The sequence below is a fragment of the Hyperolius riggenbachi genome, chromosome 2 (genome assembly GCF_040937935.1).
Source record: "Hyperolius riggenbachi isolate aHypRig1 chromosome 2, aHypRig1.pri, whole genome shotgun sequence".
NCBI lineage: Eukaryota > Metazoa > Chordata > Amphibia > Anura > Hyperoliidae > Hyperolius > Hyperolius riggenbachi.
Genome location: NC_090647.1, coordinates 410,262,764 through 410,287,324, shown reverse-complemented (window position 1 = coordinate 410,287,324; position 24,561 = coordinate 410,262,764). Strand labels below are relative to the sequence as shown.

General features: G+C 44.6%; 1 protein-coding gene and 1 long non-coding RNA gene across 3 annotated transcripts in view; one reads left to right on the top strand and one right to left on the bottom strand.

Moving 5' to 3' along the window:
- Positions 1-24,561, top strand: part of LOC137544516 (amine oxidase [flavin-containing] B-like) — a 203,855-nt gene that overhangs the window by 157,547 nt on the left and 21,747 nt on the right. For both annotated transcript variants that reach the window (XM_068265602.1, XM_068265603.1), the window contains exons 12-13: positions 531-628; positions 14,517-14,628. In XM_068265602.1, coding sequence (XP_068121703.1) covers positions 531-628; positions 14,517-14,628 — 210 coding nt within the window. The remainder of the gene's footprint in view (positions 1-530; positions 629-14,516; positions 14,629-24,561) is intronic.
- LOC137544518 (uncharacterized) overlaps positions 17,435-24,561 on the bottom strand; it is a 54,798-nt gene continuing 47,671 nt past the window's right edge. Inside the window, exon 3 of the long non-coding RNA XR_011025891.1 lies at positions 17,435-17,518. This is a non-coding gene — a long non-coding RNA (uncharacterized lncRNA). The remainder of the gene's footprint in view (positions 17,519-24,561) is intronic.

The following is a 24,561-nucleotide window of genomic DNA, read 5'->3' as shown; positions in this document are numbered from 1 at the left end:
AAGCACCTGAGCTGCAGCTACTAGGTCGTATTCAGTTGGCAGTTGCAGTGTTAGGGAGTCTAGCCAGGACTCCGTACTGAATAGGTGCTGGATTACTGAACAGGAAGAACCAATATTCAAACTCCGGTCTCCTGAGTCAGAGGCTGAGACCTTAACCACTACGCTATTAGGCATAAGCAATGAATAATATGATTGGGAGGGTAGGTTAATGCTGATCAGTGGCTGCTTATGCCACTATAATACACAATAATACCTCCCAAATACTTGTCGGGGCACAGGCCAGAAGTGTGCAGACCAGTGTCACTTTTGACGATTCAGCACTGGCTCCATGGTGGGGAAACTGTGTAGCCGTAGGAGTTGGGTATTTAAGAAAAAGATAGATCTGTGCATGAATGGAACTGCTTTTTTAAAGATATTCCAAATTACACAGTTACATTTGTTTGCCTTTAGTTTTTGTATATTCTCTGCTCAGTTACTCACTATTCTTCAGCATCTCTTATTCTCAGTTTTCCATTTCTGCCATTTAACAGCCTGTGCACTATGAGGAGAAGAATTGGTGTGAAGAACAGTATTCTGGTGGCTGCTACACAGCCTATTTCCCTCCAGGAGTAATGACTCAGTATGGCAGGTAAGGTAACATTGCAGTAAATATGTATGTTAACCACTTTAGGATCGGACGGCTATGGCCCCTTTCAGACCAGAGCCATCTGGGCCCTTTTAAGAAAAGTAATTGGCTCAGCAATCACGGGGTCAGGAGCCAATGTCAATGTGACAGCGGAGCGAGTGGGTGCAGCGATGCAGACCGCCTGGTGGCAGTGACTGAAATTTACACCCTGGCAGGAATTAGCAGCCACAAACAGGACATAGATGTCAATCACCACCAGTCAAAGTTAACCTAAGACAAACATATTACAAGAAATTATATTTACCTGGGGCTTCCTCCACACCCCTGTACTGTTAGCTCCCTCCATGCCAGTCTAGTTCCTACTGTATCAAAGCAGCTCCCCCTGGTGGCTGCAACACATCTAAAGCACAGGTGTCAAACTCCAGGCCTGGAGGGCCAGATCCATGCCAGTGTTTTGGATGGACTGAGAAAGAGAGGAATGTGTTCTACCTGATGGACCACACCTTTGCGGATTCAGACCCATCAATTCATTTGAGCGGTGTAAAAAATGTGTGATGACCTCGGCCCTCAAAAGGAACAATTTGACAACCCTGATCAAATGGGATGACAGGATACACTGCTCAGAAAACCTGAGTCATACACGCAGTTCTCTGCCTGCCTGCTGACCTGCTCCATGGTTTGTAAGTGATACTTAAGGAGCAGGGCTTAGTGAATTGAGGCATGTTTGTTCAGTAAATTACCAAACTTCTGCCTTAGGCGAAAAAACTTTAGTGAATTTGGAAAAAAAAAAAAAGAGGAGGTATTTTAATGACCAAAATTATTTTTACCAAACTGCCTTTTGTGAATAGAACCCTTTGTGGCAAAGTCCCCTTTCTACATCTGGAGAACTTCCTTTCTCAGCCAGCTGTCTAAACAAGACTTCTTCCAAACATCCACTTTCTAACAATTTTCTATCTGCATTTGCATGCAAACTGTCACCAGTGGAGCAATTCCATACCCTTTCTCCCTTGTTAAGTTTTTCCTACTCCTGACTCTTGGGATGCTGCTGTCTTTTCCAAATCACATTGAGACAATTGTAATGTGATTCTGATTCTGTTGAACGGGAATCAAAATGCAAATTGTGACACAAAATGGCAATCTGGGTTCCGAGTGTGAACCCACTCTTAGGGCTGGTGCACACCGAGCGGCTTTTTCAGCGTTTCTGCAGCCGCTTGCGTCTGCGGATCCGCTTGGTCAATGTATATCAATGGGGTGGTGCACACCAGAGCGGGAGGCGTTTTGCAGAAACGAAAAATGCCGGGGTGAGGCATTTTTTGGATTTCGGATGCGTTTCTGCCTCAATGTTAAGTATAGGAAAAACGCAAACCGCTCTGAAAAACGCCTGTTCAGAGCGGTTTTGCCGGCGTTTTTGTTACAGAAGCTGTTCAGTAACAGCTTTACTGTAACAATATATGAAATGTACTATACTGAAATCCGCTGCAGCAATCCGCAAAACGCCATAGAAAAATAAGAAAAAGCGTTTCAAAATCTGCTAGCATTTTGCGGATCTGCTAGCGGGTTTTGGTGTGCACCAGGCCTTAGAGCTTACCATCAGCACTTGCTGGAACCACCTACTTTCTAACTCCATCAGCACATGAGAACCCATTAGGCTGGTTCGTCATCACCATACAGAGTGTAGGGTCAACCTCACTTGGCACAGGTTTATAGTCACATTCCACACACAAGATTATGTTTGCATCACCAACTTCACATTCTTCTGTCATTTTTTTAGCATCAAATTTTCTGAGTTGTATTAACTGCCCTGGAATCTGCATTCAAATTTTCAAAAGCATTTGAACATGAGGTTTCCATTTGATTTTCAACATCCGCACCAGAACAAGGATTAACCATACCATTAGTTGCATTTTCAGGAGAGTACAACCTCGCCAATTATTTACAGCAATTTCAAATACCGTATATACTCGCAAGCAAGCCGAATTTTTGACCCCCCAAAAGTGGGCCAAAAGTTGGGGTGTCGGCTTGCTTGCGAGTCATGGGTGGATAGGTGCTGTCCCTCCCCGCTCCCCCCGCGGCGGCCGCCGCTGCTATTACCTTAGGCGGCGCCGCTTCCTCTATCCCCGTCCTCCTCCGGTAAGTAACTCATTCACAGCAGCGCGACCTCCGCTGCTGTGATGACGCAGGAAACCATAGAGAGCGGTTCCCATAGTAACGGCATCGCCGCTACAGGAAGCCGCTCTCTATGGTTTCCTCGTCAGGCGCGCTGCTGTGAATGAGTTACCGGAGGAGGACGGGGATAAAGGAAGCGGCGCCGCCTAAGGTAATAGCAGCGGCAGCCGCGGGGGAGCGGGGAGGGACAGCACCTACCCACCCACCTACCCACCCATACTGGGGCACTATGCTAGCTATATGGGGCACTATACTAGCTATAATGGGGCACTATACTAGCTATACTGGGGCACTATACTAGCTATAATGGGGCACTATACTAGCTATAATGGGGCACTATACTAGCTATACTGAGCACTATACTAGCTAAACTGGGGCACTTCACTAGCTATACTGAGCACTATACTAGCTATACTGAGCACTATACTAGCTATACTGAGCACTATACTGGCTATACTGAGCACTATACTGGCTATACTGAGCACTATACTGGCTATACTGAGCACTATACTAGCTATAATGAGCACTATACTAGCTATACTGAGCACTATACTAGCTATACTGAGCACTATACTAGCTATACTGAGCACTATACTAGCTATACTGAGCACTATACTAGCTATACTGGGGCATTTTACTAGCTATACTGAGCACTACCTACCTATACTGGGCACTATACTAGCTATACTGGGACATACTGGGGGGATCACGCGGCCAGCGTTTCCTACCCCCGGCTTACATGAGGGTCAATCATTTTTTCCTGTTTTTTGGGGTAAAAGTGGGGGGGTCGGCTTACATGCGGGTCGGCTTGCTTGCGAGTATATACGGTAATTCTGCAACACCAGAATTCATTGTTTGCACAATTTCTACTCAGAGCACTAAATTCAGCATTTGTAATATGTGACAAAGAAACCCCTCATTTACTGAATCTGCCAATAATGCATCATCTGTTACAGCATCCCCACAGCTCTCTTTTGCTTAATTTATATTTGACAGATCTAGAACCTTTGGAATGTGTCCAGAATATGCCTAATCATGGCACAATTGATTATACCCGGGGCAAATATTTTGACCTCCTATAAAAAACAAAAAACAGCCTTCACATTTTTCTGCCGTTGCATTCTGCTAAACTGTCTCCAGGACCCCCATCATTTTCTTCTGATTTTACACTAGTGCGAATGGGAATTTTTACCATATGTGCTGCCTCTAGGTGACCGAAATTACTATTTCACATGGTTTTTCATTATGGCGATCATTTATATCTTCATATTTATGAATGATTTTTCCACACTGTCAGAATTCTGTTTGCAAATAAAATCAGAAAAGACAGGGCTAACATCAGATAAACATCTTTCCTGACTGACACAACTGGTAATTTTTAATTCAGTACATTCCAAGCAGACTTGGTTTTTCACACTCAGCTTCAATTATATCAGAGCTTTGGTTGCACACCTTGTTGTCAGAAGGGATAGCAGGATAGGGGAGCGGACCTTAACTTAGAACGTCCTCTCTGCTCTAAAAGCTACGTAATAGCATAATAACCTTTAAACAAAAGCACATTTGTTACACCTGATACAAATCCTAAAGGTGGCCATACACTGGTCGATTTACAATCAGATCGACCAACAGATAGATCCCTCTCTGATAGAATCTGATCAGCCTTTACTGCAAACAGATTGTGAATCGATTTCAGCATGAATCCGATCACAATCTGTGAAGCTGCCGCTGCCCTCCTGCTTACATTGCCTGATGCTGCCGGCGCGAGTCCCCGCTCTCTGCTTCTCTGCGCTGGGCTCTAGCTTCACTGAACTTCCTGTCCGGGGGAAGTTTAAACAGTAGAGGGCGCTCTAGTGTTTAAACTTCCTTCCGGGGACAGTTAGTTCAGTGAAGCCAGCCGGAGAAGAGGAGATCGGGGACTCGCGCCAGCCGGATCAGGTAATGTATTGCCGCTGTATTACGTCGGTCGTCGGGCATTCGAATGCCGCTATCGACGCACTCCCGACCACCCTGGTGATCGAGCAAGATCTGCCGCACGTACGGAATGATTGATATTGGACAGAAATCGATTGTTCTGTCAGCGTTTGCGCAACGATTTCACAGCAGATTTGATCAGTGATCGAATCTGCTGTATATCGGCGGGAAAATAGTTAGGTGTATGGGCCCCTTTAGATACATCTAATTGTTTCTACTCCCTGATTCATGGGATCAGACATATTGTTAACATCATGTGCTTTCAAATGGCCTTATTTGCCATCGGCAGTCAAGTGACACAGGGGGAAATCAGATCACAATTTTTGATTAGACACAAATGAGGGGGAATTACACAGGCTAAACCTTTTAAATACATACAGGGTGCATTTCTCTATGTATTTCTTCAGTCCTGTGCAAGAGTTCAGGTCCACTTTAACCTCTTCCCCTCCCCCGGACGAGTAACTACGTCCCTGCAAAATGCCTTATCCTACACGCACGCACGCACGCACGCACACACACACACACACACACACACACACACACACACACACACACAGCTTCTAGATCAGTTCCCATTCATTGATCTAAGTCCCCGTGTGAATGATGGCAGCCGTCCATTAGATGCCTCTGCAGATTCACAAAGACCGTCCATGCATCACTTCCTCTATGCGTGCTAATACTATGCATGAGAAAGTAAACGGCAAGGACTCCCACACTCCCCATTAGCGACCACATTTTTTTGATTTACAAATTAAAAGAAAAAAAAATAAGTTACCTTAGGGACTGAGCTTTATTATTATGTATGTATGTATATTACTATTACTTTATAAATTACTAGTGTACCTAAGCCCATTTAAAAACTAATGTCCCTAATGCGCGTGCCCACCGCGCACGCACCTGTCGCGCTTGCGCACGCCACGCCCGCGCGTGACACACACACGCCCGCCCCTTATGGCCTGTCCTCCTCCGGCTCTCGGCAGTGTCTCTGTATCGCTGCACATGCGCAGTGCACAAAAACCATTGACGGACGGACATGGGACGCAGCAACACTTAACTTTTATTAGGTAGGATAGGCTTGTAATTAGGGATGGACGCAAAAAAAAAAAACTTATGTTATTAATTTTTATTTCCAAATAAAATATTGGCGCTATACATTGTACTAGGGAAACATTTTAAGCGTTGCAATAACCAGGACAAATGGGCAATGTGTGGGTTTTAATAATGGTAGCAGGTATTATTTTACAACTATAATGGCCAAACACACACACACACACACACACAACGGATTTTGAACTTTCCTCATCTGCCATGTCTGTTTTCAAATTATTAGAAGCTTCTCTTTGTTTCCTGCAATATTGTAACAGTATCATAAATTATGTACACCCAGCACAGGAGTTTAACCCCTCCAAAACTAGTGACTTTAAAGCTTTTAGTCACTCTGGTCCAAACATCCCTAGCAAGCTTTACGTCTTCATCCCAATCATATAGCATATTATCGGTAACCCCAGGCATGGATTTTAACCACTTAAGCCAATCTGGACGAATATATTTGTCCAAAAATCGCCACTCAAAGACAATCTGGATGAATATATCCGTCCAGCAGTGTTGCTGCCCTTGTGCATGCATATCTGCATGCAGGCGGCTCGTTCCCTGCCACTATTACAGGTGATTGATTGCTGAAGAGGAACCAGTGTTCCCCGGAGGCAAACGATTCCCTGCAAATGAATCAAATGCCTCCAATCAGCTTCCAGGAGAGTGCTTAGCACCACCTAATGGCCAAAAAAACAAAACAAAAAAACAAACACACACACACAATTCACATTAAAGGATACCCGAAGTGACATGTGACATGATGGGCTTGATTCACAAAGCGGTGATAACTCAGTTATCACGCCTAAAAGACTTTAGGCGTGATAAGCGGTGCAAAGCTGAGTTATCACCGATTTGTGCTGCTCTTCGCGCGAAGCTCCCGCGCGCAAAGTTTTACGCGCGTAGCGCACCGCGCTGCGCGCGCAAAGTCCCATAGGGCTCAATGGACGCTGCGCGCGAAGCACGGCACACTGCGCGCGCAGCGCGGTGCGCTACGCGCGCAAAACTTTGCGCGCGGGAGATCGCGCGAGTTTCTTCTTATCACTCCTAAACTGAGTTTAGGCGTGATAAAGGGCTTTTCACAGGCGTGCAAACACTTTGCACCGCTTTGTGAATCAAGCCCGATGAGTTAGACATGTGTATGTACAGTGCCCAGCACACAAATAACTATGCCGTGATCCTTTTTTCCATTTGTCTGCCTGAAAGAGTTAAATATCAGGTATGTAAGTGGCTGGCTCAGTCCTGACTCAGACAGGAAGTGACTACAATGTGATCCTTATTGATAAGAAATTCCCCTTTTTAATCTCTTTCTTGCTCTCAGAAGCCATTTTCTGCTAGTAAAGCGTTTTATAGTTGGAATTTCTTATCAGTGAGGGTCACACTGTAGTCACTTCCTGTCGGAGTCAGGACTGAGTCAGCCACTTACATACCTGATATTTAACTCTTTCAGGCAGTTAGATAGTTAGGTGCCCCCAGTACAGGTTAGCTAGGTGGGTGCCTCTAATATAGGTAGCCAGAATAGTTGCCACCAGCATAGGTTAGATAGGTAGGTGCCCCCATTACAGGTTAGTTAGGTAGGTGCCTCCAATATAGGTAGCCAGTATAGTTGCCAAAGGTATAGGCTAGCTAGGTAGGTAGGTGCCCCCAATACAGGTTAGATAAGTAAGTGCCCCCAGTATAGGTTAGATAGGTAGGTGCCCCCCAGTATAGGTTAGTTATACCTGGATCAACAGGGATATGTGAGGGAGCAGGCTGGTGTTGTACTTTATACTGGTTGAACTCGATGGACGTATGTATTTTTTCAATCAAAATAACTATGTAACTATATGTAGGTGCCTCCAATATAGGTAGCCAGTATAGTTGCCAACGGTATAGGCTAACTAGGTAGGTAGGTGCCCCCAATACAGGTTAGATAAGTAAGTGCCCCCAGTATAGGTTAGATAGGTAGGTGCCCCCCAGTATAGGTTAGATGGGTAGGTGCCCCCAGTATAGGTCAGATTAGGTAGCTGCCCCCCAAGTATAGGTTAGATAGGTAGGTGCCCCTCAGTATAGGTTAGATTAGGTAGCTGCCGCCCAGTATAGGTTAGATCGGTAGGTGCCCCCCAGTATAGGTTAGATATGTAGGTGCCCCCCCTATAGGTTAGGTAGGTAGGTGCCACCCCATAATGGAGGGGGGAAGCCGCGGGGAGGGCAACCCGACCTCTCCCTCCCTTCCTCTCCCCGGGCCGCCCTCCATGCTCCCCCCTCCAATGCACAGTGAGCGCGCAGCAGCGAAGCGCTGGAAATAGAGAAATAGACACAACTCACCTCCCTGCGTTCCAATCGCTGCTGATCTCCTCTCTGCATAGACGCTGATACACACGCTGCTTCCTGTTTAGCCGGAAGCAGCGTGTGTATCAGAGTCTATGCAGAGAAGAGATCAGCGGCGATTGGAACGCAGGGAGGTGAGTTGTGTCTATTTCTCGATTTCCAGCGCTTTGCTGCTGTGTGCTCACTGTGCATCATAGGGAGGGAGCATGGAGGGTGGCCCGGGGAGAGGAAGGGAGGGAGAGGTCGGGCTGCCCTCCCCGCGGCTGTGGCTCCCCCCTCCATTACAGCGCCCCACTCCCAACAGCGCTCAGGGCGCCGCATGGCCCTAAAAACGGGCATGCCTTGAGCCCATATGGGCTTGTAATTAGTCATGGACGCAAAACTGAAAAAATGCACCTTTATTTCTAAATAAAATATTTGCGCCACACATTGTACTAGGGAACTATTTTAAACGTTGCAATAACCGGGACAAATGGGCAAATAAAATGTGTGGATTTTATTCACAGTAGAACGTTTTATTTTAAAACTATAATGGCTGAAAACTGAGAATTAATGATTTTTTCCCCATTTTTTTCTTATTATTCCTGTTAAAATGCATTTAGAATAAAATAATTGTTAGCAAAATGTACTACCCAAAGAAAACCTGATTGGTGGCAAAAAACAAAACAAAAAATAAATAAACAAGGTATAGATCATTTACGTGTGAGGAGTAGTGATAAAGTTATTGGCGGATGAATGGGAGGAGCACTGACAGGGGAAAATTGCCTTCGTCCTGAAGGTGAAAACATCTGCGGGCTGAAGTGGTTAAGATTCCATCCACATGCTGGTTGTACCACATATCCCAGAATCACAAAAGGTTCCTAGACATCAAATTCAGCATTATACAGGTTCATGGGTTACTTCTCCCAATTTGGTTTGCACTGTAACAGTGGCAGTGTGCTCACTTTCACTGATGGACCATATTAATTAGAGCAACGCACTGTGCACTGCAGTGACTATGCAGGAAGGATCACACAAACCTCTGCAACCCTAATGACCAGCTCTCAAAGTTATATTCCACACTGGGCCATGTTTACCACTGATGACTGTGCACCCCTTTTCAGGCACATTTCCAGCACACACATTACATGAAACAGTCTTACCAGTGCCACATGAAGTTCTTCTGGGCGGCAACATGCAGTTCAGGTGGGAAGTAAATAAGCCCTCCTGTCCAGGCTTTGTTTTTCCCACACCATAGTGTGCAAGACACAGCTGAAAACACACACATAGTTTCTCCTGCAGCTCAAGCTTTAGGTGATCCAGTCTTCTCTGGCAGCCCTTGACCAAAATACTATTTATCTGATGCTTTGGCACTTCCGGACTTTTGGAGAACATCCTCTTATTCAGAGCAGGTTGGTTATCCTTAGCATTGGCATTAAAGGGAAGGTTCAAGCAAAATAAAAAAATGAGTTTCACTTACCTGGGGCTTCTACCAGCCCCATGCAGCCATCCTGTGCCCTTGTAGTTACTCACTGCTGCTCCAGTCCCCCGCTGGCAGCTTGCCGACCTCGGAGGTCGGCGGGATGCATTGTGTACATTTTTACGCATTCCCGCTAGTCCAGGAACATTAACACATACATTTCTACGCGTTACTGGTTCAATGCGTACATTTTTACGCATTGAACCAGTAATGCGGAAAAATGTATGTGTTAATGGGTACTTATCCGTTAGCCGGGCGCATCCGGCAGGTGGTGCTAATTACTATCCCCCCTCCAGGCCGACATGGATAGTAGGGAAAGATGTAACTCTGGTGGAGTTTTGTCGCCACCTGCCGGATGCGCCCGGCTAACGGATAAGTACCTGTTAATGTTCCTGGACTAGCGGGAATGCGTAAAAATGTACGCAATGTGTCCCGCCGACCTCCGAGGTCGGCATGCTGCCAGCAGGGGACTGGAGCAGCAGTGAGTGACTACGAGGGCACAGGATGGCTGCATGGGGCTGGTAGAAGCCCCACGTATGTGAAACTCATTTTTTTATTTTGCTTGGACATTCTTGCAACCCAGGTCAGTATTATGAAGTTCATCAACTTGCAAAACTTCACAGAGGTGCGACATGTGAAAAATTGTCTTTTGTCAAAGTGTGATGTTTAGCTCTCCTCGGTAGTAGGGATCACAGCTAGTATTTAGGGTTAAACATAGAACACAGGTTTGTCAGCCAAATAATGTCCGTGACAGCAATAAATAAATAAATAAAAAAAACACCACACTGGGTATTCAGCAGCGGATGCAGTCTCACAGGATATACAGTCTTTCACTTCTGTGGGGTCACTTCATATCTGCCAGCCTCACTCGCTCTTCAGTGGCACCCTGCCACAGGCCTAAGTGCAGTCCTTAGCCACTCATTTATCCAGTCCTCTCCTAGGTTCCCAGTACTGGAATCCAAATCCCTCCAACACCTCAGCAGATTCTCACAGACTTGACAGTTTCCCCTGCTGCACAATCTTTCAGGAGCCTACATGCTCCACACACAGCCCACTGCATAATGAGGCCTGCAGCCTTTTATGCAATTGATGCAGGTGAGCTGATTAACCCTTCCTCTGCCAAACTCACTGGATCCCAAACTACTTAAACAATCTGTAACTATTACAGTCTATTACAGTCTTGTCACTAAGGGCCTCTTTTCACTAAGTACGAATTTGCAATGTGATTTTTCACACAAAAAATGATACCAATGCATGCCAATGGAGTAATTTGCATTGAATGTGAACTTTTGCATGTGGTGTGATGCAGAAAAAATATAGATTGCATCGTGCAGATTTCTGCAACAGGCATCCATTTCCCATGTAATGATTGTTAGACGCATTCAAACATTGGCATTAAAATTTGCATACTGGAAAAAAACATATGCAAAATGTAATATCCTAGTGGAAATAAACCCTAATAGTCCCCTCAGAGGGGCTCACAATCGATCCCTACCACAGTCTTATGTCCATTGTATTCTATGGCCAATTCAGGGGAAGCCAATTAACCTATTTTTAAGTTGTTGTATGTATTGCAAGTTAGCAACTTCACTGTCCTACAGATTTGATCAAAAAATGAGTCTTGCATTAATCACAATTTACAACATTGTCAATAAGTTAGATATTGTTATACAAGTCTCTCAGGAAGTTGCGGTCTAAGTATCAACAGTGTTGCATAGAGTAAAAATAAATAATTGTAATCAAGTGACACTGGACCACAATCAATTCAAGAGAGAGAAATATGCCAAAATGGTAAGGTCCCATTCACACCTGAGCGGGAATCACGCGATTCCCGCTCATGGAAAACCGCTAGCGGTTTTGCAAAAACCGCTACACATTGTAGCAAGGGGCAGTGTTCGGTTAGCGATAACCGCAAACGCGCTGCATGTAGCGGTTTGCCGGCGATTTGCATTTCGCGATTCGCGATGGCGATTAGCGTGCAAAGCACAAGATTTGCGATCGTTCCAAAACTGACGCAGTGTCCAGTGATTTTTCCGCTTTAATTGCGGGAAAATCACTCCCGCAAAACTCCCGTTTTGCGATTATAGGTGTGAACGGGGCCTCAGGAAAATGTCCTACAATATGCACCTAAAGGATATATGATAAAGTGCTAGTGCCATAAATATGACTTCAACATGAAGAAATTACAATATTAGTGCAAATCACAATCAAAGGTGAACAATAATATGACGGGGGAAAAATATCACAAAATACTGTATGTATACTTATTATTCTAATATGCATCTGCATTTCTAACTTTGTCCACAAGATGGCGAATAGCTCACTTTAGCATTTACACATACAATTTTATTATATACCCATGGCTGACCCTGCGTGCTGACGTAAGACAGCCGCGTCTTTGGACATCATTTAAACCGCGCCAGCCCGAACAAACACTTGTCCCTTTGCAGCTTTGGTGGAACTAGTCGGATGGGCGCAGGCATCGCTCACACGGTCATCACTAAGCCTCTCTACTGATTTACTAGGTGAGCCCTGCACTCCATTTCCTATACTTTGAATCTATCTTAATCTACTTCTACCTAATCTCACTCATACTTCAACCCTAGTTGGTTTATTTTTTCACCACTGCACTACGTTATACAGTATATCCACACATGCTAGACTGGAGGTCCAGGCCGCCTTGGCTGAAATTTTAGCCTGTTTGCAGGTGTCCCCCAAGGTAACTTAAATTGTACCTGAGGTGGTGATTCTACATAAAATATACATAACTGCAGCTTCCTCCAGACCCCTCCGGCCTGATCGCTCCCACGGCATCCTCTTCTTTCCCTCCATGCGCCCGCAACTGGCCCTAAAAAATTCTGCAGTCAGCACAGGTGCCGTCTGGCCAGGCGTGCTTCCCTGTCTCGCTCCCTTCTCTGGGAGCGTACTGGGCCTGCGCAGTAGTACTCCACAGGCGCAGAGCGCTCCCAGCAACGTAAAAAGTGGCAGGAGTACGCGTGCAGCCGACCTCCGCATGTGTAGTTGGCCCCGGACCTGAGGACTTTCTTGGGCCAATTGTGGACGCATGGAGGGAGAAAAGAGGACGCTGTGGGAAAGATCAGGCCAGAGTGGGCTGGAGGAAACCCCAGCTATGTATATTTTATGTTGAATCCCCCATTTCAGGTTCCCTTTAAAGATTTGGCATAAATTGTTAACCTCCTAATGCTGCTCCTGGAAGCGACTCCTTTGTGGTGCCTCCCCTCTTCATAGAATTAGCATGTATCACTCTGGCATATCAAAATAAGGCTCTTGTTCTCCACAGTGCCACCCACAGGATCGAACTTGATCTTAATGGGAGACACTCATAGCATCAGATTCTTTATTCCTGTGAGGTGAGGCTTCCATGGATTAGGCTTCTCTTTCCAAGCACATTACACTACTGCTTGATCACATTGAGATCTGTAAAATCATGTTTAGGCATTCCAGGCCACTGCCTGGATTGTCATTGGCCCTGGGGGCGCCATGCCCCTGATTAAGCCCAGCCAGCCCACCCTAGACATAAGCCATGCCTCCTGAATGAAGCGACGCCCCCACAGGTATTTGTGCCTCCTTCTGTCCCCTTTGTGCCTCTTTCTGTCCCCCTGTGCTTCCTTCTGTCTCCTTGTGCTACCTCTGTCTGTGCCATCTCTACCCCCCTGTGCATCCAGAGATGGATTAAGGTGAAATGGTGCCCTAGGCAAGCAAAGACTTTAGGCCCACCCTTGATGGCCACCTAGCTTTTTTTAGCAAGATTTGTTGGGGGCTAGCATAAACCTCTCTCCAGGCCCTAGGCACCTGCCTAAGTTGCTTTGTGGATGATTTGGCTCAGTGTGCATCCTTCTGTGCCTCCTTCCGTCCCACTGTGCCTCCTTCTGTCCCCCTTTGTACCTCCTTCTGTCCCCCTTTGTGCCTCCCTATGTCCCCTTGTCCCACTATCTGTTTTCGTCCCCCTCCTACATTCCCCAGTCCAGGGTGTAAAGGCAGAGTATAGTGCAGCAGAAGCTGTGCTCTAACCTCCCCCCTGGAGTCCAGTGCTGTGCCTGTGCAACCATCCTATCTGTTTTCTGCTCCCTCTGGTGCAGGCACCTCACTCTCTTTGCGCTACATATGGTAGGAGATGCTGGGCACTAGGCCAAATGGTGAACGGACAGGCGGAAGCGCAGCACTTTTGTATGTAATTGTTTAAGGCAGGCAACACATGAGACTGTTTTTGTGTGCATTTTCTGCACAGAAATACTGAGAACTCATGTTACTCAAAGGGCTAGTTCACACTTAATGCATTTTTTTACGTGCAGAAAAAAAACCTGACATTCTGCATGATGACTCTGCATATTTAGTCAGTTTTCTCTATCAATTACATTAGCTGTTGGGGAAAAAAACGTGCATGTTTTTCTGCATAGAAACACACTTGGGGCTTAATTCACTAAGACAAATATCATGCCTTATCAAAGTTAGCACACCTTATCAAAGTTAACATGCCTTATCAGAGTAGCATAGTGCTACCAACCCGCAGGGGCTCAGGGCAGGACGAGTGGAGCTCTTGTCATTGCCAATTAGTAGGCATAAGTGTGCTATGCTACTCTGATAAGACGTGTTAACTTTGATAAGACGTGTTATTTGCCTTGGTGAATCAAGCCATTGATGTGCAGAAAACACATGCAGAAAAATGGGCACAGAAAACTGAAAGATAAGGGTGTTTCCTGCCTTAGGTGAGTTTCCTTACAGCACGAAAACATCCTGGCAATTTAAATGGCTTCCGCTAAAATGTGTTCCTAATGTATGTATGATTGCAGCAGGAATGGTGACGATGGTTTGTTTATTGGGAAAGTAATTTAGAATTTATTGTAATATTGATAACATGTTTTCGTATCTCTACAGTGTCATTCGACAGCCTGTTGGGAAGATTTACTTTGCTGGCACAGAAACTGCCACATATTGGAGTGGATACATGGAAGGAGCAGTGCAGGCTGGGGAGAGAGCAGCAAGAGAGGTACCAGACACTTCCCTTTCACACAAATTATTAGGAATTATATTGTGAAACATGGTACTGTGTTTTGATATGTAATCATGTTTACTGATGTAATTATACAGGCACATTAAAAGGCAGTTTTACTTTTCTTAAAGAGAAACTTCGACCAAGAATTGAACTTCATCCCAATCAGTAGCTGATACCCCCTTTTACATGAGAAATCTATTCCTTTTCACAAACAGACCATTAGGTTGCGCTGTATGGCTGATATTGTGGTGAAACCCCTCCCACAAGAAAAGTACGTACTCTTGGCAGTTTCCTGTCTGTGAACCTTGCTGCATTGTGGGAAATAGCTGTTTACAGCGGTTTCCAACTGCCAAAAAAATCATGCAGCAGCTACATCACCTGCCAACAGTAAAAATGTCACCATGTAATAAATGTCAGAATGTAAATCAGGTATTTAAAAGATTTTACAATGGGCACACACTGACTAAATCATTTATACATAATTATTGTAAAAATTAAGCACTGTTTTTTATTACATTATTTTCACTGGAGTTCCTCTTTAAGGCTCCGTTTACACTTACCGTATATACTCGCAAGCAAGCCGAATTTTTCACCCCCCAAAAGTGGCCCAAAAGTTGGGGGGTCGGCTTGCTTGCGAGTCATGGGTAGGTGGGTGGGTAGGTGGTGCCCCTCTCCACTCCCCCCACGGGCGCCGCTGCTATTACCTTAGGCGGCGCCGCTTCCTCTATCCCCGTCCTGCTCCGATAACTAACTACTTCACAGCAGCGCGCCCCCCGCTGCTGTGATGACGGAGGAAACCATAGAGAGCGGTTCCCATAGTAACGGCATCGCCGCTACAGGAAGCCGCTCTCTATGGTTTCCTCCGTCATCACAGCAGCGAGGGGCCGCTGCTGTGAATTAGTTACCGGAGCAGGACGGGGATAGAGGAAGCGGCGCCGCCTAAGGTAATAGCAGCGGCGGCCGCGGGGGGAGCGGGAAGGGGCACTAACTACCTACCCACCCACCTACCCATACTGGCACTATGCTAGCTATACTGGGGCACTATACTAGCTATACTGAGCACTATACTAGCAAAACTGGGGCACTTCACTAGCTATACTGAGCACTATACTGAGCACTATACTAGCTATACTGAGCACTATACTAGCTATACTGAGCACTATACTAGCTATACTGAGCACTATACTAGCTAAACTGAGCACTATACTAGCTAAACTGGGGCACTTTACTAGCTATACTGAGCACTATACTGACTATACTGGGGCACTATGCTAGCTATACTGGGGCACTATGCTAGCTATACTGAGCACTATACTAGCTAAACTGAGCACTATACTAGCTAAACTGAGCACTATACTAGCTAAACTGGGGCACTTCACTAGCTATACTGAGCACTATACTAGCTATACTGAGCACTATACTAGCTATACTGAGCACTATACTAGCTATACTGCGCACTATACTAGCTATACTGAGCACTATACTAGCTAAACTGGGGCACTTTACTAGCTATACTGAGCACTATACTAGCTATACTGAGCACTATACTAGCTAAACTGGGGCACTTTACTAGCTATACTGAGCACTATACTAGCTATACTGGGCACTATACTAGCGATACTGGGCACTATACTAGCTATACTGGGACACACTAGGGGAATAAGGCGGCCAGCATTTCCTACCCCCGGCTTATATGGGGGTCAATCATTTTTCCCTGTTTTTTCAGGTGAAAGTTGGGGGGTCGGCTTACATGCGGGTCGGCTTGCTTGCGAGTATATACGGTAATCAGTTGCTTTCAGTTATAACTGAAACAAAACTGATTTTCAAAGTAATGCCCATGTTTTCTTATGGCACCTTTCACACTTAACGTGTTTTAACTTAAATATTTTTCACAATGCACTGCTATGAAAAAAACGCGTACTAACGCACACTAACGCTCACCAACTGATTAAGTGTAAATGGGCAGGGAACCTTAACCATCACATAGAAAAAGAGTTTCCTTACCTGGGGCTTCTACCAGACCTCCGCAGCCGTCCTGTCCTGCGCCGGTCCTTAACGACGGCCGTGAGAGTGTCTTGTGCAGGTGCAGTAAGAGAAAACCTCGTACTGCATCTGCGCAGGACACTTTTGTTGCCGTGAACATGTACGAGGATGCACGCGGCCGCACAGGCACAGTATCGGTAGAACCAAAACTAAGCTGCAGCGGGGGAACAGAGGATCATTGAGGACTGGCTATGGACAGGATGACTGCGGGAGGCTGGTAGAAGACCCAGTGAAACTCTTTTTCTATGCAACTGTTAAGGTTCCCTTTAAGAAAAAAACAATCTTTATTAAATTATCTCTGTTGATATTGACTACCATATTTTTTGCACCATAAGATGCACCTGATCTTAAGACACACCTTGGTTTAGAGAACAAAAAACAGGAAGAAAAAACAATTGTCTCTGCAATCCCCCTAAATAACAGTAATCCCCCTCGCAGTTAAAGTAATCTTCCCACCAGTTACAAAAATCCCCCCCCCCCAGTTACAGTAATACCCTCCCAGTTATAGTAATAACCCCCCTCCCTCAATTGCAGTATTCCCCCTCAGTTACAGTGATGCCGCCTGCTACAATAACACCCTCCCCATTAAAATAATTCCCTCTCCCCAGTTACAGTTAATCCCCAGTTACAGTAATTCCCTGCCCCCACCCCAGTTACAATAATAACAATCGATTCAGCATGTAAGTATAGTGGATTCAGCATTTATGCTCCCTCAGCCCCTGGTTCAAACCTGCAGCTGGTCTCCGTTCTCTCTCTTCTCCAGACATGCAGACAGCCCGCAGCAGCAAAACAACCTGTTCGGCACTCTAGACTGATCTGTCCTCACTCCAGTACGCTGGGCCTTGGAGGAGAAAAAGTGCGTTTTTTAGTCCCAAAAATATGGTATTTTAACAAGCTAAACAAAATCGCGCTGTGATGCAATTGCACTTTCTTCAGTTTTTACTACCACTATTTCTCCACGATTGTGCCACAATTCATATGGTGTATGAAGCGTTTGCGATTTCTGAAAGGAGAAAAAAAAAACCTTCTGGGAAAACAGTTTGGGGGAAAGAGTATGCGGTATGATTGCTATGCAATTTTCCTGCAGTCCTATATGCGCTTTGAGTCCTATAGGAGAAAAGCGCTTGACAAATGTTATTGTATTGTATTGTATTATTCAAAGTATATAAGTGCAATTGCACCAAATATCATGCAAGCCGGCAATTGTGATTCACAAAAAAATCCACTCCCACTAGTGAAAAACAAGCACCGTGATTTGCATGTTATCCGCGATGCTGTAGCGATCAGCAAAACAGAAAGTGGGATTTCACCCTTAACCCTTAAATTCCACCCTTAAACTCCAAGCAATTGCCGCTGGTTTACACTATGTTGTAATTGTTAGTTAGTGGTTAGGTCTCTCTTGTGAGGGCATGCCAACATCCTGGAAGAGTCTAGTGCTTAACAATCTACGCACAAACTGTTTTTGGAAGCTAACGTCCTCCATTTGCTAAATCTGTTTTGAATGCAAGTTGAGTAATCTGCCCGTGTTTTGGGCTCTGCACATCTATGCAGCTGGTCAATTCGGTTGCAGCCTGCATTTGGAAGCACTGCCATTACCTTCCTGCTGTTAGGAAGCTTACTGAGCAGAATAATGCTATACCAATATAAAACAACAGATTAAAACTATTAATAAAAACAATCACAGAAAAGAAGTGTATACAATTGCTTAACCGTTTACAGACCACGTTAATTGAATCCATGTCTTGTTTGAGACCTGTTATCTCTGCGAGGTGCACTGCACAGACCCGCCGCTACTGCAGATCGCGCCGCTCTCCGCTGCTGCAGCCCACTAATCATGCTGTCTCTATGACAGCAGAGCTCTGTGAGCCGGCCAGGATCCAATTTCATTGGCTCCTGACCCTGTGATCACTGTGAACCACCTGTCCCTGTGATAACTGTGAGCCACCTGACCCTGTGATCACTGCGAGCCACCTGACCCTGTGATCTTTGTGAGCCAATCACACTGGCTCACAGTGATCACAGGGTCAGGAGCCAATTGAAACAGCTCCTGACAGGCTTACGGAGCTCTGCTGTCATAGCAATAGCAGAGCGAGTGGGCTTCAGTGACTAGAGAGAAGCATGAACGGCGAGAGCAAAGGCTCCGCACGGCTAGACGTTGGTGAACCCCAGTATTTGTACCAGCAGTCTATGGTCCTTTAGGGGCCAGAGACTGCTGGTACTAAAGTGGTTTAAATAGTTGAAAAGCATATGCTTTTAATCAGGGCACAGTCATTCAATATCAAAGTAACTTAGTTTTGTGGCTTGACAAAAACTGCAATTATACAATTTGAATATTACATGATCCAAAAACTTGTCAACTTAGTTGTTAGTATAGATAATTTCATGATGCAGATATTATTTGTTGACAAGCAGATTAGCACAAAAACAAGGAAGGTACTGTCAGTTGCAAATAATGTCAGAAAACTAAAAATAGGCTAAGATTGTTTACACACCTCCATGAATATTCAGGTGCTGATTAGAAGTTAAAAAAAAATCCAAACTTTAACAACAACATTCCAAATTCCAAAGCACAGTTACGAATTCAGGTACGGTAACAATAATCATTTTTCCAGGCTAGTGATTTTAAGTACAGTCTGCAGCTTCGAAACTTAAAGGGGTTCTTTCGCGAAAAAAGTAGGCAGTTGAAAAATGTGACAGATGACAGGTTTTGGGCCAGTCCATCTTTTTAAGGGGGATTCTCAGGGCTTTCTTTGTTTTCAACAGCATTTCCTGAACAGCAGTTTAAGGGCCCGTTTCCACTAGTGCGACGCGATTTCGCCGGCATTCCGACGCTTGTAAAAACGCATGCGGGTGCGTTTCCGCATGCGTTTTACCCGCGATTTCGCGTGCGATTTCGCATGGCAGGGTGCCATGCGAAATTAACCATGACACTGCCAGGACAAAATAACATTGGGAAGGGTGCGAAATCGCACGCGAAATCGCGGGTAAAAACGCATGTACCAAACGCATGCGTTTTTACTATTAAATACATTAGCGGCGATTCGCACGGATTCCCGACGCAGGCGAAAACTGTGGGTCCCGCCGTGCAGATTTGGCCCGCTGCCAAATCGCTCCCGCACGCCGCACAGGTGGAAACAGCCCCATCCACTAACATTAGCTATGCGAATCCGCATGCAGTGCCCGCATGCGGATTCGCCCTAGTGGAAACGAGCCCTAACTGCCAAAATAGCAAGATACCAGCCGGCCTCCCTAATCACTTGCACACTATTATGTCAGTTTGATTTTGCAACTGTTGTTCAGGAAATGCTGTTGAAAACAAAGAAAGCCCTGAGAATCCCTCTTAAAAAGATGGACTGGCCCAAAACCTGTCATCTGTCACATTTTTAACTGCCTACTTTTTTTGCGAAAGAATCCCTTTAAAGAGAATCTGTATTGTTAAAATCGCACAAAAGTAAACATACCAGTGCGTTAGGGGACATCTCCTATTACCCTCTGACACAATTTCGCCGCTCCTCGCCACATTAAAAGTGGTTAAAAACAGTTTTAAAAAGTTTGTTTATAAACAAACAAAATGGCCACCAAAACAGGAAGTAGGTTGATGTACAGTATGTCCACACATACAAAATACATTCATACACAAGCAGGCTGTATACAGCCTTCCTTTTGAATCTCAAGAGATTATTTGTGTGTTTCTTTCCCCCTGTTCTCATGCACTTAAGTTTCAGGCTGCTTGTTTCTTCCTGCAAACAGCTTTGCCCTTGTCTGTAATTCTTCAGTATGTGAAAGCCCTGCCAGCTCAGAGGACGATTTATCCAGCTTGTAAAAGATAAGAGAGAAGAGAGAAGCTGCTCTAATCCTAAATAACACACAGGCAGTGTGCATACAGGGGCCTGGAAGGGGGAGTTCATAGCAGAACCACAACACTGAAGAACTTGGCAGCCTTCCAGACACAGACTGACAAGTCTGACAAGAGAGAGACAAGTTGATTTATTACAGAGATGGTGATAGTAGAACGTGCTGCAGTAAGCCAGAACACATTAGAATAGCTTTTTGAACTTGTAGGATGATAAAAAACAGGATGCAATTTTTGTTACAGAGTCTCTTTAAGCAATATCACTCCAAATGCCAAAACACAATTACAAATTCCCCATAGTGTTAAAAAAAAAATAGGGGCACACTTACCGGTATATAATTTTTTAGTATGTTGTATTAATGTTTCAAGGTGCTTCAGAGGTAATCCAAGAGAATGGTAGCATGCAATGGTAGAAACTGAGCAGACTTGGAATTACCAATAAGGTTTAACTTTTAATCTACTTAATGTAGCATGAAATGTATGTTGACACTTTTTCAAGGTGTCTTGCTGTTGTACCATCTTATGCCTGTACATTGAAAACTGGAAACTGTGAGTTTTTCATTAACTAAGGGTGATAAAAGTTAAATATTATTAAAAAGTTCAAGTGTGTCCATTGCATGCTCCAAATGTACCTTAGGCCAGGTAACAATAATGATTCTTTGAGACTAGTGAATATAACCACAGTGTGTTGTTATATGTCTTGTGGGAAGTTGGCAGGTATTGCTGAAACTTGCACATTGAACTTTTGTTTTATGATTTTTTTAATCTTCATGCTAGCACTATAATGTTTACCTGAATATGGAAACATTTTTGTCCATTTTTAAACCATGGACTTATCTAGTTTTAGTACTAAATAGCATGTCAACAAGTAACATGTAAAATAATTAATCCATATGCTGACAAATAACTTGAGGAACCCTGGGATCAGTTGATTATAGGGTTTGTTGTTCTATCAAGCTATAATATTGATTCATGTCACCTCATTTATTACATTAGCCTGTTTGATGTGAGTGATTATACTAATGTAGTGATTAAAAGCAGCTGCATTTTCAACTATTTAAAGGACTTACGAGGCCAAGAGGAGTAAAAAAACTTGCATGGTCGTTTCAGGCATGGAGGACGCCGTCCGCGCCCTCCGTGCCGCTCCGCCGGGTCCCCCCGCTCATTATCCCCCCTGGCCGGCTCCCGACCCCACGGCCCGGGTCGGGCTCTCCTGCCTCTCCAAAGATGGCCGCTTCCTCTGGCCGCGGCTGCACATTCCGCCTGGCCGCGAGTACGGCTGCGCAGCTCTAGGGCCAACCCCCCCGATCCACGCTATGTAGGAGCGGCACGGAGGGCGCAGACGGTGTCCTCCGTGCCTGAAACGACCATGCAAGTAATTGACTTTTTTTACTCCTCTTGGGTTCCTAAGTCCTTTAAGTAATTGCATCAGTTTGGCATCCTAAGTTTATTGTTGTTATGTGATTTGTTTTTATAAATATTTTAATTATTTTATATATTGTTTAAATATTTGTACGTCCTAATTGGTTCTTTTAAACTTCCCAACTTTGAGGTGAGCAACTGCCCAGCACATAACATACCATTTTAACAAGCTTTATTATACAGATTTACCAGAGATGTCTCTAGTGACTGCTTTGGAATTATGCATGTGTTCCCCACAATAGCCACCTTGCATTGGTGACAGGTGCCATTGAGATGGAAATACAGTAATTACTTCAGATGAACAAATTACCAGCAGACCACAGATATGCAGAAACCCTCCTCCATGTGTGTTCATTGTATCATTATAGTAGAAAAAAAATGTAGGGTTACATGAAATTTTACTTTCTGCTTTGTGCGTACTTCTCAGAATCTTCATCCTTGTTTGTATCATTAGTTCAGATGTCTTTTACACCTAGCTTTATACTTAAAGGAATACTATCGATACCCAAGTGTTTTAAAATGACAGTGTGCAAATAATGTCTAAGTAGCTGTGTAAACATTTTTCCTACTTTTCATGTTAAATATCAGAGGCAAAAACTGTAATTTATTGAGAGTAGGACTTAGCTATATTGGGACAAATCAATTGCAGAAGGGGTGTCTGCTTCAATGCACAGCCAGAGCTGCATATCAGACTACAGAAAGCAAATATCAAACATATCAAACTCTGAAAGCAAAAACAGTATGAAAAGCTGTGACCATCAGTTACATTTCCTCTGCTCTCTTCAGACACTTCAGTCAGAAACACAGGACACAGGAGCTGCAGCTGTTCTCTCTGTCACACACAGAGCTACACGTAGAGTTACCTGATCAAGTGTGAGGGGAATTTCCCCTCTCCTCATGGCTCAGTCAGCCGTCAGTTTTGGAGTCAGTAAACTTTGAAAGTATTTTGCTAACAGTAAACAAAGAAGTTGCTACTAAAATGTATACACCAGTACTTAGCAGCACTTCCCAAACAATTCCTGTGTCAATTGAAAAAGAATATGTGAATCGATAGTATTCCTTTAAGAATTGCTATCCAATATGTTTGCTAGAAAGCTACTGTTTCTACAGACTGAATCTAAACAAAACATAGCAATGAATGCCTTCTGTAATGATTACAGGCGTTACATAAATTGTTGCTCTAAATTAAAGCTACTTTTTAAAGAGAATCTGTCTAAAAAAGATAGAGATGGCGCTACTCCAACATTGCTAGATTATACACTAAAAGAAACACAATATTCCCTATTGAGTTTGGAGCCGCTCCTTCTGTAATGAATAAATAATGTATGCAAGAAGGTAGCGCTATCAACAGCCTCAAGTCTCTGTATATATACAAGGAGTTACAGCACAAGTCCCGTTCTGATTAGTTTCCCAGCATATGATGACAATCTGCTGTCTGTGGCATCTTCATAAATATCACCACCACCACACCGCTAAGGACCAGACTCACCAGATGGTAGGACCTACACTAGGTCTAGACACGCCTTGGGACACTTAGGGCCGTCCCCCACCTCCTCTGGGTAGTCCTCTTGAACCAAGGGTATATTATGCTGCCTCCATGTATATCAGATATTTCTCAAAGGAAAAACTCCATATAGTGTAATACTGTATATATTTATTAAAATCAATAAAATTATCGCACTTACAATGTGAAGACTTGTATAAAAACACAGAGTTTTAGGACGGGCTCTCCCCCGTTAGGTTGGGCTCCGGCTGCCGTGTTGTGTCCCCTTCCGTGTGGAGAATAAGGATCCGTGCGCGCTAGGTCCTCTCTCCTGTTCGGGAATGCCGTTCCGTACACCCGCACCTTCCGTGTCACGTGTATCTCTCACTTCCGTGCCTAAGCCCCGCCCGACATGTTTCGTCACAAGGACTCATCAGGAGCAGGGGCTTGGCACGTTTGTGAGAGGTTTAAATACGTCCAAACGTCCCTCCCTCCCTTCCCGCGTCACCAACTTCCAGCTGCGGTTACTTCCGCCCTGCGTGTCATCTCTGCGTTCCACGCTTAGGTTCCGGATTTCCGCGTCGCTATCCACCTATCTATGGTAGTACCTGCCACCCCCTCTACGCTGACATCCACCCGCCCCCTCAGTGTGGTCATTGGGGGCATAATATCAAGTGTCAGAATGACACTATTGGGGAGGAAAAGTTTTTTAATCCCGCAGCCCAATTAAAGGGGAAGATGTCCGTTTACATATAAATTAAAAATCAACCAAAAAATGTATAATTACATTTACATACTAAAACATATCAATAGGATTAGGCTATATAAACATGGTACTGCTATAAATTTCAATCCCCTAAAAAGCATACTATATCCTCATCTATATTAAGCCCTCTAGGTGTAATGCTGGGAATACACGTTTCGTTTTTGCCTTTGTTTTAGCCTTCGATTCGTTCAGTAAACGAATCGAGTGTTGAAAACGTATGTGAAAATAGTCATAATCTCATTATAGTTTCGATTAATAGACCCCAAAAACGAACGACTAGTGATCGAACATGTTTGATATTATCTCTCTTTATCCATCTAATCGAGCCATTGGTAGGCTTGATGGCTGTTCAGATCGATT